We start from the raw sequence: 16,427 nt of genomic DNA, 5'->3' as shown, positions 1-16,427 counted from the left end.
GGCCCTTTCCTGTTTCAGCATGACAATGCCCACGTGCACAAAGCGAGGTCCATACAGAAATGGTTTGTCGAGATCGGTGTGGAAAAACTTGACTGGCCTGCACATAGCCCTGACCTCAACCCCATCGAACACCTTTGGGATGTACCCAGGCCTAATTGCACAACATCAGTGCTCCACCTTACTATTGCTTTTGTGGCTGAATGGAAGCAAGTCCCTGCAGCAATGTTCCAACATCTAGTGGAAAGCCTTCCCAGAAGAGTGGAGGCTGTTATAGCAGCAAAGGGGGAAACAACTCCATACTAATGGCCATGATTTCGGAATGAGATGGTCGACGAGCAGGTGTCCACCTACCTTTGGTCATGTAGTGTAAGTTCCAACCTCAGCCTTTTTATATTCACTTTCCCAACGAATAACCCAATGGCCCTAGAAATGTTACCAGGAACAAGCTTCATGTTTTTTGTTTGTTTATTTTTCAGGCTGTAGTCCATCAGTAATAATCCAAATGAGTTATTTTTTGATTGGTAGGTTAATAACTTTGTACGATTAGTCGGTTTAGTTGTCCTCCTCGCCCACGCGCTGTCATTGACGGGAGGAGCGCTGCTCGCCCGAGTTGGGTAGATCGTGGTGATTATACATAGGCTACACCTGCAACTCCAAAGAAATGGTAAATGGTTTTGTACATGTTATAAGAAGTCATTTTGCGCTTTAAGTAGGCCTGTGTGTATTTGACTTTAAATATTTGCGTGTGAATTGTACTCAATTCCTCGAATCCCTCATGGTTATTCAATAATATCTCTGTATTCCTCTTTCTCAGTATTTCCTCCATGCATTTGCCAGTTTTGTAGCCTACTTGAATACATGCTATCGTGTACAGACCAAAGTCAAATAAGATGTAGCCTACCCTTTGTATCTAGGGTGTTGTTATTATAGACACACTTTGGCATAGTATTAGTTTACTAGGCAACATGTGGTAATAACAGTCACATATGGTAACAACACAATACCAAACATATTGCTTGTGGTGCATTTCCAGTGAATATCCCCTCTCTTGATCTATTGTTGATGTTGTCCCCCATGATGAAATCTTGTCAGTTTGTTTAGTCACACGCAATATCTCACCGCACTGAAGAAGATACTATTTGACACAACTTGGGTGACCTAGCGTCTTGCTAGAGATCCGGCATTTACAAAATGAGTTCAGTAATAAAGGGCATGCATGGGCACTGATTCACTGGGGTGTATGTTTCTTGTCTTTCAGGTTATCTCTCACACACACACACCCTTGCATGCATTGACGCCTACACCAGCCGGGCGTGGAGTCCCTGTGTCTCTGACAGTTAGCTTTTTCCCCCAGCATCGGACAGTGATAATACTAGGTCTGCCTGCAACACTCACTCAAAGTGAGTCGCCTCACACACACGCCGGGCATTCACCATGGCAGCGGAATGTGTTCCGGAGGGGCCCGACCTCAAGGAGATGGGCGAGGAAGATGTGTGGGAGCTGATCAACGACAACCGTCATCGTATCTCCCTGGGTGTGAAACCATGTATGTTGATCCCCTACCTGCGCCAGGCCAGGGTCCTCACAGAGATGGATGAAGATGAGATCCTCTCCTGCCTCAAGCTCAATAACAGCTCCATGAGGACCAGTAAGACTTCTATTCTATTCGTTTCTATGATTTCCTATTGTATTACTTTAGATGTTCTTCTGTTGTATGCTTTCTGTATTTGTTTTCTGTTCTGTTTAATTATATTCCATTCTATCAGTGTTGATTTTTTTCCACTTGGTTTTGTTTATACATTTCGTTGGAGGAGTAAGTAGAGCCAGAACGAACGGCCCATATGGGCAGGAGCCTATGTCCTGTTTCTGTAGCATGAGGGAGCCTGATGTACAAGTACACCCCCTGGGAAGGACACTAGTGGCACAGCAATCCATCTCCTTAATGCTGAGTCCCAAGCAGAGAGGCATCAGGTCCCATTTGTAGAGTCTTGGGTAGGAATCAACCAGGAACCTGCCATCCAACCTTGCAATCTCAAGGTGGACACTTTAACCACAAGGCCACTGTATAGGGTGTCCACCTACTCTGCCCAGCTTTGGTGATGAAATGTCACTTCCTTATGTTATAAAATACATTTTACCAAGACAATATGATTATTTATGTTCTGAATCATTCTTTCTCTAACATGTCATTAGCATAAATGTTTTATTTTTTTAAAGTTGGATTTCGTAACCTAATACATCCGTTGGTAAGCACCGAGCTCTGTTGACATAGCGGTGCAGGTTTGTAACAACCTTTGAGGATTTTACATTTTGCGGTCGTCAACTTCAAAGTTGTTTCCGCGGGTCGGGAAAAAGTAAAATTAGCATAAGACAAGCTGAATTAAATGTAAAAGGATTTGAAAATAAAAATCTTTGTATACACTCAGTTGTTAGGTGCCTCCTAAGAAGAGGTAGGTGGAGGAGTCAGGAGCAGGAGAGCATAGGGATTTCCAGTGGCACTGTCGTTCATTATGAAGTCCCAACCCAACAACAACAGGTGGGGAAACACACCCCAACGGAGTCTCCTGTCGAACGCTTTTGACACCTTCTAGAGTCCATGCCCTGACAAATTGAGGCAAAAGAGGGTGCAACTCAATATTGTGTGTTCCTAATGTTTTGTACACTCAGTGTATATACTTGAGCATGTCTTATAACTGGTGATGAAAATGAGTTATGCGATTCATAAATGTTTATAACTCAACATTTCCATATTTGAATAGTCTGTCCCTATAAAACTACTAATAAGTCCATAAAACAGTCCATCTTCGTCTTTGACTTACGTTGTGCACTTCGTCCTATTTAACCCTTTGTCTTCTTTAGGTCACATGCTGGACCTGCTGCGTATCCAGGGGAGGAACGGCGCAATGGCCCTGCTGGAGAGCCTGATGATCCACTACCCCACCATCTACACCCAGGTCACAGGCCGCAAGCCCAGCACCGAGCCCTCCGGCTTCAGTGGTGAGTAGCACGTAACACATGACCTGTTTCCCATGTGGCTCATTTAGGCCATGTGTTAAGGAGAGAGCTGGGTTACCTTGTGTGAAGAATGATGGTTATTTTTCAATTTGTCCTGTCTGCTTGAAAACCAGTACAATGTGTTAATTCTATTCATCAGTAAACAGTATTCTAAATATAAAGTATTCATATAATCCCCATTGGAGTAAATAATTTGGTAAAAATATTTGGTGGGAAATTATACATAGTCCAATCAGTAGTCCTGGGTTAGCAGTAGCTGTAGTGTGTCCATCCAAATCTGATTTCCTCCCAGGCCTGATTAAGTACTCGGACTTGACGGAGTACCTGGTCAAAGCCTTGACAGGGATGCAGAAGGAGCTGAAGGAGGCTCGGCAGGAGGCCAGTCGGCTGGGGTCACGTTGCACCTCCCTGGAGGCGCAGCTAGGTCAGACTCTGGAGCGGCAGGAGGAGTCTCGCCGTCTTAAGGCCGACCACGGCCGCATGAGGAAGCACTTGGCTGCCGCGCACCACGACATCTTGAAGCTGAAGGACGAGAAGTGTGGCCTGTATGCACGGTACACCGCCGTCATCGAGGAGAGGTCGGCCGCCAACATCCACTGCAGCGACCTCAACCTGCAGGTCAGGGTAAAGGGGCTAGCTGTGTGATATTCCGTAGTGGTGATGACTGCACTGCGTTACATGAAGTGATAAGTTACGGTATTTACAGGGTTGACCAAAAGTATGGTAAAGTTCATTGAACTAATAACAGCATTATTTTGGTGTAGAAACGTGTTAAAGCTTCGGCATCCCTGTCCACATTGTACATTTGTTGTATATGTCTGTTACTCAAAAGAAATTCAATTCAAAGAGCTGGAATCCTTAATGGTGAAACTGCCACGGCCGTTTGCGATATTACAACAACAAAGATATTACTGCAAACAACAAACACAGTTTTTTCCCCCCTCGGACATCATTGCATATGTACCACACTTCTTTTCAAAAATGTACACGATGCTCCCCAGCTCTGTTTCGTCAACAAAACAATTACAACAGCCATGGGGCGGACAGTGGCGCTGTTTCCCCTACTGCGGATTCCATCTTTAAGTGATACATTTAATTTACTGTAAGAAACAACAAGGGACAACAGAAAACGTGTTGAAGCAACTGTGGTCAAATACTGTCACAGAATTTGTGACAGTAGTCTTCTGTTTTTCGATGATGGGCAGGTATATCAGCTTCAGTTTGAGCTGCGCAAAGCCCAGACAGAGACAGACTTTGAGAGGCAGCGCTCGCTCAAGTGCCCCACCCCCAGCGAGACGCAGCGACTGCAGGACGAGATTAGCGCTCTGAGCAGTCAGCTACTGGTGGCCGAGAAATTCACCCCGGTGAGTGAGGAGGACACAAGCTCAGACTTCTACAAATAAACTAGAATTTCTCAGACACACTGTGGTTCTGACTATTATCACGTCCTCTTGTCCTTCTGTTTCTCTCACTGTCCCTCTACCCTTTATTTTTCTCCTATGTTCTATCCCCCATTCTCTGTATCCCTACACCCCCCTCTCTCTCTCCAGGCGCGGGAGGATATCCTGGGCCAAGACCTGGTTGAGGCGAGGGATGTCCAAATAGAGCTTGCTGAGCAGCTCAGGTGCTACAGAGAGGAGAATGAGCAGCTGACCCGCGAGAGGCAGGAGGTGTGTGTGTGTGTGTGTCTAGGAGATTGTGAACAACCCTTTTGAGTTGGCCATTTTATTCCGACAGCAAACATCTGCTGAAAGGCAATTGAATTTGTTACACGGGTAAATTTTTGAGTGGCCAAACTTTAAACACCGCCTGGTGTGTGTTTGCTCTTAGATGGTGGAACATAAAGAGTGTCTGGCGCTGCAGGTTCAGAAGCTGACTCTGGACTGTGAGATGTACCAGCAGAAGGGTACTGTCAAACAGAGCCAACTCAGGGAGCTACAGGCAGAGAGAGACCACGTAAGGAGCGATTACCTTATGGCATCATTGCTCATCCTGAAATCAATTATTGGAATGCCGTACCTTTCTGTGTGTCCGCCTGCCTGTCAGTCTGTCTGCCTATATCCACCTATTTGCATACTGACCTGCCTGCCTGTCAGTCTGTCCGCCTATATCCACCTATTTGCATACTGACCTGCCTGCCTGTCAGTCTGTCTGCCTATATCCACCTATTTGCATACTGACCTGCCTGCCTGTCAGTCTGTCTGCCTATATCCACCTATTTGCATACTGACCTGCCTGCATGTCAGTCTGTCTGCCTATATCCACCTATTTGCATACTGACCTGCCTGCCTGTCAGTCTGTCTGCCTATATCCACCTATTTGCATACTGACCTGCCTGCCTGTCAGTCTGTCTGCCTATATCCACCTATTTGCATACTGACCTGCCTGCCTGTCAGTCTGTCTGCCTATATCCACCTATTTGCATACTGACCTGCCTGCATGTCAGTCTGTCTGCCTATATCCACCTATTTGCATACTGACCTGCCTGCCTGTCAGTCTGTCTGCCTATATCCACCTATTTGCATACTGACCTGCCTGCATGTCAGTCTGTCTGCCTATATCCACCTATTTGCATACTGACCTGCCTGCCTGTCAGTCTGTCTGCCTATATCCACCTATTTGCATACTGACCTGCCTGCATGTCTGTCTTTGCTCGTCCCGCCACATACACTGAATGTACAAAACATTAGGAACACCTGCTCTTTCCATGACGTACACTGAGCAAGTGAATCCAGGTAAAAGCTAAGAGACAACGGAGACGTGCGTACGTGTGCCATTCAGAGGGTGAATGGGAAAGACAAAAGATTTCAGCGCCTTTGAACAGAGCACGGTAGTAGGTGTTCAACATGGTAGTAGCTGTGCAACAGCACCTACTACCATGCTCTGTTCAAAGGCGCTGAAATCTTTTGTATTTTCCATTCACCCTCTGAATGGCACACATACGCACATCTCCGTTGTCTCAAGGCATCAAAAACCTTCTTTAACCGGTCTCCTCCCCTTCATCTACACTGATGAAGGTGGATTTAACAAGTGACCTCAACAAGGGATAGCGTTTACCTGGATTCACTTGCTCAGTGTACGTCATGGAAAGAGCAGGTGTTCCTAATGTTTCGTACGCTCAGTGTATGTGGCGGGACGAGCAAAGACAGACATGCAGGCAGGTCAGTATGCAAATAGGTGGATATAGGCAGACAGACTGACATGCAGGCAGGTCAGTATGCAAATAGGTGGATATAGGCAGACAGACAGACATGCAGGCAGGTCAGTATGCAAATAGGTGGATATAGGCAGACAGACAGACATGCAGGCAGGTCAGTATGCAAATAGGTGGATATAGGCAGACAGACTGACAGGCAGGCAGGTCAGTATGCAAATAGGTGGATATAGGCAGACAGACTGACAGGCAGGCAGGTCAGTATGCAAATAGGTGGATATAGGCAGACAGACAGACATGCAGGCAGGTCAGTATGCAAATAGGTGGATATAGGCAGACAGACTGACAGGCAGGCAGGTCAGTATGCAAATAGGTGGATATAGGCAGACAGACTGACAGGCAGGCAGGTCAGTATGCAAATAGGTGGATATAGGCAGACAGACTGACAGGCAGGCAGGTCAGTATGCAAATAGGTGGATATAGGCAGACAGACTGACAGGCAGGCAGGTCAGTATGCAAATAGGTGGATATAGGCAGACAGACTGACAGGCAGGCAGGTCAGTATGCAAATAGGTGGATATAGGCAGACAGACTGACATGCAGGCAGGTCAGTATGCAAATAGGTGGATATAGGCAGACAGACTGACAGGCAGGCAGGTCAGTATGCAAATAGGTGGATATAGGCAGACAGACTGACATGCAGGCAGGTCAGTATGCAAATAGGTGGATATAGGCAGACAGACTGACAGGCAGGCAGGTCAGTATGCAAATAGGTGGATATAGGCAGACAGACTGACATGCAGGCAGGTCAGTATGCAAATAGGTGGATATAGGCAGACAGACTGACAGGCAGGCAGGTCAGTATGCAAATAGGTGGATATAGGCAGACAGACTGACAGGCAGGCAGGTCAGTATGCAAATAGGTGGATATAGGCAGACAGACTGACATGCAGGCAGGTCAGTATGCAAATAGGTGGATATAGGCAGACAGACTGACAGGCAGGCAGGTCAGTATGCAAATAGGTGGATATAGGCAGACAGAATGACATGCAGGCAGGTCAGTATGCAAATAGGTGGATATAGGCAGACAGACTGACATGCAGGCAGGTCAGTATGCAAATAGGTGGATATAGGCAGACAGACTGACAGGCAGGCAGGTCAGTATGCAAATAGGTGGATATAGGCAGACAGACTGACAGGCAGGCAGGTCATGCGCACCGGTTTGTGTCAAGAACTGCAACACTGCTGGGGGGGTTGCAACTCAATATCAGGAAGGTGTCCTTAATGTTTTGAACACTCATTGTATGTATGTCTGTCTTATCTGTCTGTCTGTCCATCCCTCCAGGCGTGCCTGTCCAGGGACGAGGCCCAGGCCCAGATAGCCAGGAGCCTGGCTGAGAAGGACACGCTGCGCAGAGCGCACACTGTATACATACAAATGCACATTGTGTACACACCCACGCACACTCCATACACACATTAAAATGCAGAGCAGATTCTAAACGAGATACTAACGACTAACGTGTGTCTGTCTGTCTCCAGGAATGGAAGTTTAGCTGGGAGAGCCAGGGCTCCAGCAGTGACAGCCTCCCCTCCAGCCCCTCCACTCGTCCCCGCCTCCGCCGCATGCATGCAATTTGCCCCGATTCCGATTCCATGAGGGGATGCAATATAAAGGTGTGTGTGCAAGCAGGATTTATGTCAGTCACGTCAGCTGTTTATATCATCTGATTTGTCTTTAATGATTTGCATCATAAACGTGACTTCTGGTAATTGTGTGGGTGTGTGTAGAGTGGCGATATCACTCCAAGTAGTGTCCGGTCCCAAAATGTGGAGCCTCCATGCCCAGAGTCACTGCGGACACAAGAAAAGACCCTATGGTACAATCGAGACAGGTAAGGTGTGTGTGTGTGTGTGTGTTTTAGACTCTGTGTATGTTTAAGACACAGTCTGACTCCTCATTCAGAACCAGTTGGACACTTACACAGTAGTACAGTTGGCATGCTTCCTTCTTTATTCTGAGTGATGTGATGTCCCAAAGTCTGCTTTTTTACCAGGAAGGCCATGTGTTTACTCTGTGTTGCCGGGAAGAGCTTCATTTCAAGGCTTTTCCCCCCCCAGGGTCCCTAGCCCTTCTTTCTGTTCTAGTAACATGAGATCATTTCATTATAAAGGTAGATTTGATCTTCCTGTAAACTATGTGTGTTCCAAATCTCTATATAGTAGTGCACTATATAGGGATTAGGGTGCCATTGGAAACGCACCCTTTGTGGTCATATTTGATCGAGGATTCAGGTGTTATTTTTGGAACTAATCATAGGTTGTTTTCACAGGTGAACGGCTGCCCATGCTCATGTTTATTGTCGTGGTTTTGTGTTTACAGTGAAGACAGTTCGTCCAAGTGCCTTGATGGCAATTCTGTATTTCTGCAGTCCAACTCACTCAGCCAGTTTATATGTCGCAGCATACATGATACCTAGAGAGGGAGGGAAGGAGTGGTTAGAGAGAGAGAGAGAGAAAATAAGGACGAAATAAGAACACAGCATTTTTGTAAACAAGTGTTATTCCCTCTTCTTGCCCCTAGCTCGGAGACGGCTGAATGTGACGTCTTACTTGACAATGACTTTGTGTTCATCCCCGGTGGTACGTAACTGAATGAACTCCGACCTTTAACAACCTCTCACCTTACTGGGACTTAGCAGCTTCCGTGTGTGCGTGTGTACTTTCGAGTGTGTTTGTGTGTGTGTGCATTTGTGTGCTTACATACATGGATATAAGCGTGTGCTTGCGTGTTTGTCTTTGAGGGGAACACCCAGATGAGACTTCCTGGAAACAAATATAAATGTTTTGGTTGGCCACTTACCGAGCAGAGACGAAATTAGCCTTGGGTGAAGTTTGGATCCTGGCCTGGTAGGCTAGGTAACACATTCACTGTCGGGCGTTCTCTCTGTGGACACATTCTTGAACAGTCTCTTTTGTTTTATTCGATTTACAGGCAATGAGGTTGAGCAATCTGTTATGTCAAACATGCCTTCCTGCCAAAACAACAACAGTGATGGGTGAGGAACTTGAATTTACCGTGATGTACTGAAATCTATGGGATGAGCTCACATTCCCTACCTTGAATTGTTGCTGGAGGGAAGGCTGAAGCAAGCAGAGGAACAGAGAAATAAAGCCATTTAGCCTGTATATTGCAAGGAGATGGTATTATGATGATGACACATGAAAGTGATTTGCTCCTATAGGGCGCCATTACCAAACTCAAAGTACCTTACGTACATCGTATGCATTTAACAGTAATCTTGGTTAAACCCGAAGCTAAAATCACACGCATGTTGGTCAGATGCTCGATTGTTTATGAACTTTCCGTAGTCTCTCCAGGATAGATTAATATGACAATGAAATACTCTCATCTCCTCTCCATCTCAACCCCAGTCTCTCCAGGGCATCAGCCCCCCCGTTCCTGCTGCGCTCCCGGCCCCGGGCCATGCGCATCACTGGCCGAGTCCTGACCATCTCCTTCCAGGGGGAGGCGCTGCTGAGCCAGCTGCAGGTGGTGGGGGGTAACAAGACGGGCGTGTTCGTTCATCAGGTCACTGAGGACTCCGCTGCCAACACAGTGGGCATTAGTTCGGGAGCACAAATACTGGAGGTGTGTGTGTGTGTGTTTGTGTCTGTGTCTTCACAACTCCAGTCTCCTATCTAGCACGCACCTGACAGATCGATTCATGGCAGCCATTTTGTGTCATAACTCCCCGCTCTTCTTTATAGTTTCTGTGAAGGCACTATAATTCTAAAGCGTGTTTGTGCTACTGGGTTCCAGGTGAAGTATGAGCAGGCTCAGCAGGCTCTAAGGATGGTTCTGGAGGACACCACCCTGGAAGAGGCCATGTGGGCTCTGGGGCAGGTCCGAGGCTTCTGCCACCTCTCCCTGAGGCCCAACCAAGATGGTGAGACCCTGGCCCTATGTTCAAAACAGTCTGGTTAAAATAATTTTAAGTTATCACATTCAAATACCCTACCCAGTGCAAATACTTGTAAAATGCATCCTTTCTTTCTCCCTTGCTTGACATTATCCTTCTGATGTGACAGAATTGTATAAGCAAGGAGGTTCTTCAAAATGTTAACGTGACTTTAGTGTCAAATCGCCCAGATCAGGCACTAGAGAGAGAAAAATGTGTTCTTAGCTGATTAGAAAAAATGTTGTTTGACTAATATGTGTCTCTGGATCTCGTCACAGAAGTGCCTCATTCTCATGATTTAGGTTGAAAGTCGAGGGTTATCCGTTTCATGTTTCATAGGTATTTAGGCTGACTGTTTGTTTTGAGGTAACATAGGGGTGAAAAACAGAGTGACACACTGGGGACACTTAACCCATGATAACTTCAAAGTAGTCATTTCAGCACCTGGCTAATATTCACAACAACAACACAGAGAGTGCGCTCTTTTTTTCTAGCTGGAAAGCTATTGGCATGCTACGATAGCATTGCATAACTACCGTTCTCTGTGTAATGTGCATCACTAAGAATAATCACATGAAACAGATGAAGTTATGCTTCCACTTGATATTTCATAAATATGCTATTTTAATGTTTCTGTATTCATGTTGGTTGGTCGCGTGTGAGTATATATCACACCTGTAACATTGGTGCTGTGACCCAGATCTGTCACAGTCATAATCCTCTATGGTCCCTCCTATTTTCTCTCTCTCTCTCTCTCTCTCTCTCTCTCTCTCTCTCTCTCTCTCTCTCTCTCTCTCTCTCTCTCTCAGCCTATGAGAAGCTCCTGCTGCAGAATGGCGAGGCCATGTCAGGTGACTCCTTCTACGTGCGTGTCAACATGACGTTACCCGGGGGCTCGCAGGACGCTCTGTCCGTTTCCTGTAACGACATCCTCCACGTCACATGCACCCTCCCAGCGGGCGCTGGCCGCTCCTGGAGGGCCAGCCACGTCCACCCTTGCCAACTGCTGGATCTCAAGACTGGCAACTTGCCCAACTACTACAGGTACTAGGCCCAGTACCCACCATGTGGGATTGGATTGTTGACATGGATTCTTTCTAGTCTAGCCTGGTTCCAGATCTGTTTGTGCGATCTTACCAACTCCTATGAGCACTATAGTACAGACAGATCTGGGACTAGGCTATATCTATCCCCCTCTGGAGAACTAACATCTACTGCATCTAATCTATGTTTGATACAATGACGTACTGATAATGATTACTACAGGATTTGAATTGGCCAATACATAAATTACATAATGTATAAATTATATTAGTGAAGATGTGTTCCTTGTCATTGCAGGGCCCAACGCCTGCTGATCAGCGCTATCGAGGACATGAGCATCCAACCCATGGCACTTAGAAAGGTAACATCATTCACTCGTTTCATAGTTTGCAGAACTACTCGGACCAAAATCCAACTCGCTTTAGGGTTTCTGAGTTACAGTCAAGTGACACTCCTTTCCCGCGAATGTGTTCCAAAAATGTTTGTTTTTGACGTTTCTAGAACGTGTTAACCGAACATTCATGAAGAAAACGTTGTAGTCATGTGAATATCCCTCCGAAACGCTGTCAAACGTTCGGGTTAACACGTTGTTTTGCTGGGTCCTCAGGCCCGGGACAAGCAGAAGACTGTGAGGATCGTCAGTACGGGGAGACAGGGGAGGAATCCTCTGTGGGTCTGTGTAGAAGACACCAAGGACAAGAGCACTGGGCCAAGTATATATCAGATACAGTCAAAGCTGGATTGGAAGTCATTTTTGAACACAAGAATATACAAAACATAACAGAGCCAGAACCATAGAGGTCATAAGGTCATCATAAGACTGTCCTCCATGTTGGAGCCAAACACTCCATTGAATTGTCAACATGGCACCCATTGAAGTTCTGCATCAAACCAAGTTTGCTAAACTGTGCGTAAACATTGCTAAAGCAGGTTGGATTAACTCCAGCCCTATGATATTACCATACCTATTAGGGCTGGGGCGATACGGGTATCGTGGCATGTATCGTGTTTTCATTTTTGCCAAGGTAAAAATATTGCGTTCCTGGTATCGTCACAGCTCTTATACCTGTAATAATGTCGCCTTGGTTATTGACCTGAACCCGGCGTGTCCTACTATTGTCCTCTGCTCTAGGGGATGCCTCTGCACCCAGAGGCTGTTTGACCCTCATGCCCTACACCCTGGTCACGCCCCACTACCCACCCGTCTGTCGTCCGGTCCTCCTGCTACCCACAATCCTCGGCCGTGTCCTGGATCAGAAGCTGGCCGAGTGGCAGGGCTTTCAGTTGTGTGAGCCAGGTTAGGGAGGAGTTTCTTTTTTTCTTTCTCTCTCCTCTCTCTTTTTTTCTTCTTTCATCCATCACCTGCCCGATGCCCAGAGCGGAATTCCAATGAGATGATCTACTATTTGCACAGTAGCGGAAGGTGATGTTAATGAAGATGCAAATGTTTGTTTTCCTCGTACCTGCTGTCTCACCTTATCCTATACCCATCTCTCCCCCTCTCTCCCTCCCTCCCTCCCCCTATCCCCAGAGTTATTGAGTTCCAGCGAGCACGCTGCCAGGCTGCAGAGGTCTGAGGTGCTGGAGGAGTGTGAACAGGGGGGTCAGCGGTGTTACACCTTGCAGAGTGTTGAGAGGGTCATGAAGCAGGTGGGATAGTCGAAATGACAACACCGTATTTGACATACTGGTATTAGGGAAGAAAGAAAAAATGCTTACTTACTTACTTACTTGAACCGTTTTCCACAAACACCTCCCTTATTTTCAGTGGTCCTGTTATTTGATGTACCCTGTGTTCCAGAAGAATCTATGCCGCTGCAGTATTGACCGTACTGAAACTCCTCTCCTGTCTCTTCTCTCAGGGTACCCACTGTGTGCTGCCTCTAGGTCTGGACTGTGTACGCCGCCTCCACAGAGCAGAGATCTTCCCCATCATCATCTTCATCGCCCAGTCCAAGTCCAGAGCAGCACGCAAACTCAAGTAGGCCACTGTGTGACTTTTGATACGAAATATGAACGGTAGCAATATTGTTCCATTGCCTCTCCTACATGGTGTGTCTTTGTGTTTATTTATCTTGTTCTCTCTCTCTCCATCTCGCCTTCTACCCTATTTGTCTTTATTTTCGCTCTCTCGCTATCGCCCACCCTCCCCCCTACCTCCTCCCCCTCTCGCCCAGGTCTAAGGTGCAGCGTCAGGGCTGGTCCGAGGAGCAGCTGCTGGAGTGTTCTCGCAGCGAGGAGTCCCTGCTGGACAAGCTGCCCTGCCTCTACCGCATCGTCAGCCCTGACTCGTGGGACGACAAAACCACTCTGCTCACCACCCTGCACTCCATCATCTTGGAGGAGCAGAAGAAGATTGTGTGGGTGGAGCCTGATTTGTGGTGATTTTTAATTAAGGCATCAGAGGCACCAATGTGAAGCTTGTTGATGAGGTACTCGTGGCCAAATTGGATGTCTTTGAATTACAAATTTGTAAAATAAATGATTTGTATTATTTGTAAACGGATAAGACGGAGAAGAGTTCCAATAGGCATTACATACCTGACCATTATAGGACAAGGGAAATGGATTGTGTAGGCATGTGTACCTATGATAGCTACCTATACATATGAATTCTGTAATCAAGGTAGTATGAGGAGATGTACCTGCACTTTGGTTTAGCTTCATTAAGTTCTTGTTGTTTTTTCCAACCTATATTTACTTGTATTGTTTTTGGGAATAGTTTTTCAATGATCTTTATCATAAAGATACGATCGTGTTAAATACTGTGTATTGTATTATAAACAGGATTTCAACAAACCTGTGAAACCATGGTCATACCCAAGTCACACCTGAAATGTAGGAATTCCAGTCAAGAGTATGTTGACTAACTGTCGGACAGAGTTTAAGTTTCCATACAATGACCTATTCGGAAGTGTGCAACTCAAGATAGGGTTGAAGTGTAATGATTGTAGTCATTATATGGATTTATGTTGGAACATGTTTTTAAAGCAGTGGTATTCAAAGTCTGGGTTAAGGACCCCTAAAAATGAAGAGTACAGATTATTGTATTTGGCAATATACAAACGTTTTTGAGAAAGATCATTTGAAAAATGTAATTGACTAAATGTATTTATTGATTTATTTTCATTTTGATAAGAGATTTAATACATTGACGGTTATTTGATTAACAGATTTGAAGGACAAATGGGGTCCTCAGAAATGTTTTGAATACCACTTTTTTTAAAAGGGCGACAAAGTAACTGATATTACATTATATGATAACTCATTGTATTTTACGATATACGATGACTGTACACAGAGCTCAGGTATCATTGACCCTTAGTCACTCACTCTAGGAATGAGAACAAAGCTCAACTTCCTGTGCAGCGCTTAGCCCCTCCCTCTCTCTTCCACCTACATCCTCTCTCTTCCACCTACATCCTCTCTTTATGACCTTTCCCTGCCCTCCTAAAGAACCACCAGGTACAGTATTAGTCACGGTCCCTGAGCCAGCTGTCTAAAACCTGCTTATTGTGTTCTGAGATGTATATGCATGTGTTATGTCAGTTGTGCCATCATTTCTCATAAGAATGTTTCTGATATTGGCTATGGAATGACTTAACAGATGGTGGTGGATTAGAGATATGGCAATACTTTTTTTATTTTGTGTAATTAAATATTTTTAAGATGTGTTTGTCTTGCCATCCGATTGTTACAACGTGTGTTTACAGGTGCATTACAATCTTTTGGCCACGAAATGGAAATAATACTATAAAATATGTAAATATTTTGTGTCTAAATACATTTCATCATATTTGCACATTTATGTCAAAGCAAAGTCCTCAAGAAGAATTTATGGTTTGGTTTCTACCAAATGTCATTCATTTTGTTAACGCTTGCAATTAATTAGCATTTAAACTTGAAGTGAGTGTGTTCAGGTACATTTTAACGTGTAATGCTCCAATGTAACCAGCAGAGGGGGCAAGGTTAAAAGGTAGGCAACCCGCAACATTTCTGTTTCTCCAATTTGTCAAACATACTCTATTTTGTAAATTATGTTATAGCCTATTACTTATCCAACGTTTAGGTAAAGCAACACGTACGCTTAACGTAGGAGCATAGGTAATTAGCGTCTTTAGGAATTGTTGACAACGTTACAACCCGTGCCTAAAAACACAGGTAAATTAACAAGACAATTACTGTACCGTTATTTTAAAACTAGGTCATAGCAATAGACACCAACAACATGGACGTTCATAGCAAGATTTGTATCGAAATACTTTTAGTTTGGCTGAATAAAGTGTCTACAGTAGTATTTGCAATGCAAATACTTCCTAATGGGTTTAATTTGGGGTGTCTTTGATTTGCCAAAATATCTATAGAGTAATGATGAAACTGAATGGAACAAGTGATATTTTTACAGACCTTTGCCTGCATTTAGACAGGCAGCCCAATTCTGATCTTTTTTTTCCACTAATTGGTCTTTCGACAAATCAGATCAGTTCTGAAAGAAATCTTATGTTGAAAGATCTGATGTGATTGGCCAAAAGACCAATTAGTGAAAAAAGATCTGAATTGGGCTGCCTGTCTAAACGCAGCCTTTGAGTGTAGGATCTTAATTGGATCACCCTGTTGCAGGGGAACCATCATGCAATGCAGGAAATGTCAAACTTGTAGTGTATTTGAGGTTTAAAAAGTTTGTAATTTGTTCTTCACTTACAAAAAATGTAGAAACCACTACAAAAATGTACATAGATTATTATCCACATAATAATCCTTTCGCTCCAGGATTATTTTCCTGCTGTAGAAAACTCTCAAATTCAGCTCTGCCACCGGCAGCATAAAATTGGAGATGCTTGCAGAACCGCTCGTTCATTTTTCTACCAAAATATATTAGATGTGTGCTAAATGACTTTATAATGATATAAAATAGTATATTTAAGTATTTTACAATTAACAGACCTCATGACCACAACCTCTGGCGTATCATTCACATTTTATGGGGTTTCTCACAAGATAAACATGTGATATGACATCATACTCTTAACTTTGGAGTTGGGAGTTATGAGTTTTCACCACTTTCAAATTCTGCCTCAAATTAAAAGTCAACTGTCAAATGTTGGTTTGGGTTTCGGGTGCATTGACTGCATTCCTGCCTATAAATGTCAACGGCCACACGGGGGAGACAGAAAGAAATTAATAACAGTTTGTGGGAGTGGTTGAAAGAGAAAAAAAGATGGTGAGAGAGAGGGAAGATTAAGAGTGAGTGG

The 16,427-nt window shown here is 44.9% G+C and overlaps 1 protein-coding gene across 2 annotated transcripts; it reads left to right on the top strand.

Annotated features, from left to right (window-relative positions):
- Positions 1-1,230: 1,230 nt before the first annotated feature.
- Positions 1,231-14,846, top strand: LOC110493693 (caspase recruitment domain-containing protein 14). Of its 2 annotated transcripts, none has more exons than XM_021568103.3 (20): positions 1,231-1,648; positions 2,860-2,997; positions 3,308-3,633; positions 4,221-4,379; positions 4,566-4,685; positions 4,846-4,971; positions 7,515-7,595; positions 7,712-7,846; positions 7,961-8,064; positions 8,754-8,812; positions 9,165-9,228; positions 9,605-9,821; positions 9,993-10,119; positions 10,941-11,175; positions 11,473-11,536; positions 11,783-11,888; positions 12,308-12,472; positions 12,707-12,825; positions 13,038-13,156; positions 13,353-14,846. In XM_021568103.3, the coding sequence occupies exons 1-20, from the start codon at positions 1,435-1,437 to the stop codon at positions 13,558-13,560; spliced, it is 2,886 nt and encodes a 961-aa protein (XP_021423778.3). In that variant the 5' UTR covers positions 1,231-1,434; the 3' UTR covers positions 13,561-14,846. The 2 variants fall into 2 exon arrangements, with proteins under 2 accessions (XP_021423778.3, XP_090060939.1); XM_090204813.1 differs by having other exon boundaries at positions 7,515-7,624; positions 7,705-7,846.
- The last annotated feature ends 1,581 nt before the right edge of the window (positions 14,847-16,427 follow it).

The sequence above is a fragment of the Oncorhynchus mykiss genome, chromosome 17, assembly GCF_057628025.1.
Source record: "Oncorhynchus mykiss isolate SJ-2025 chromosome 17, ASM5762802v1, whole genome shotgun sequence".
Lineage (NCBI taxonomy): Eukaryota > Metazoa > Chordata > Actinopteri > Salmoniformes > Salmonidae > Oncorhynchus > Oncorhynchus mykiss.
This window is presented reverse-complemented; position numbering and strand designations above follow the sequence as displayed.

Coding starts and splice junctions, on each gene's coding strand:
- LOC110493693 (XM_090204813.1), top strand. CDS start 1,435: ATGGCAGCGGAATGTGTTCCGGAGGGGCCCGACCTCAAGGAGATGGGC. Junction 8,813..9,164: donor CTTTGTGTTCATCCCCGGTG/GTACGTAACTGA, acceptor TTCGATTTACAG/GCAATGAGGTTGAGCAATCT. Junction 13,157..13,352: donor AGAGCAGCACGCAAACTCAA/GTAGGCCACTGT, acceptor CCTCTCGCCCAG/GTCTAAGGTGCAGCGTCAGG.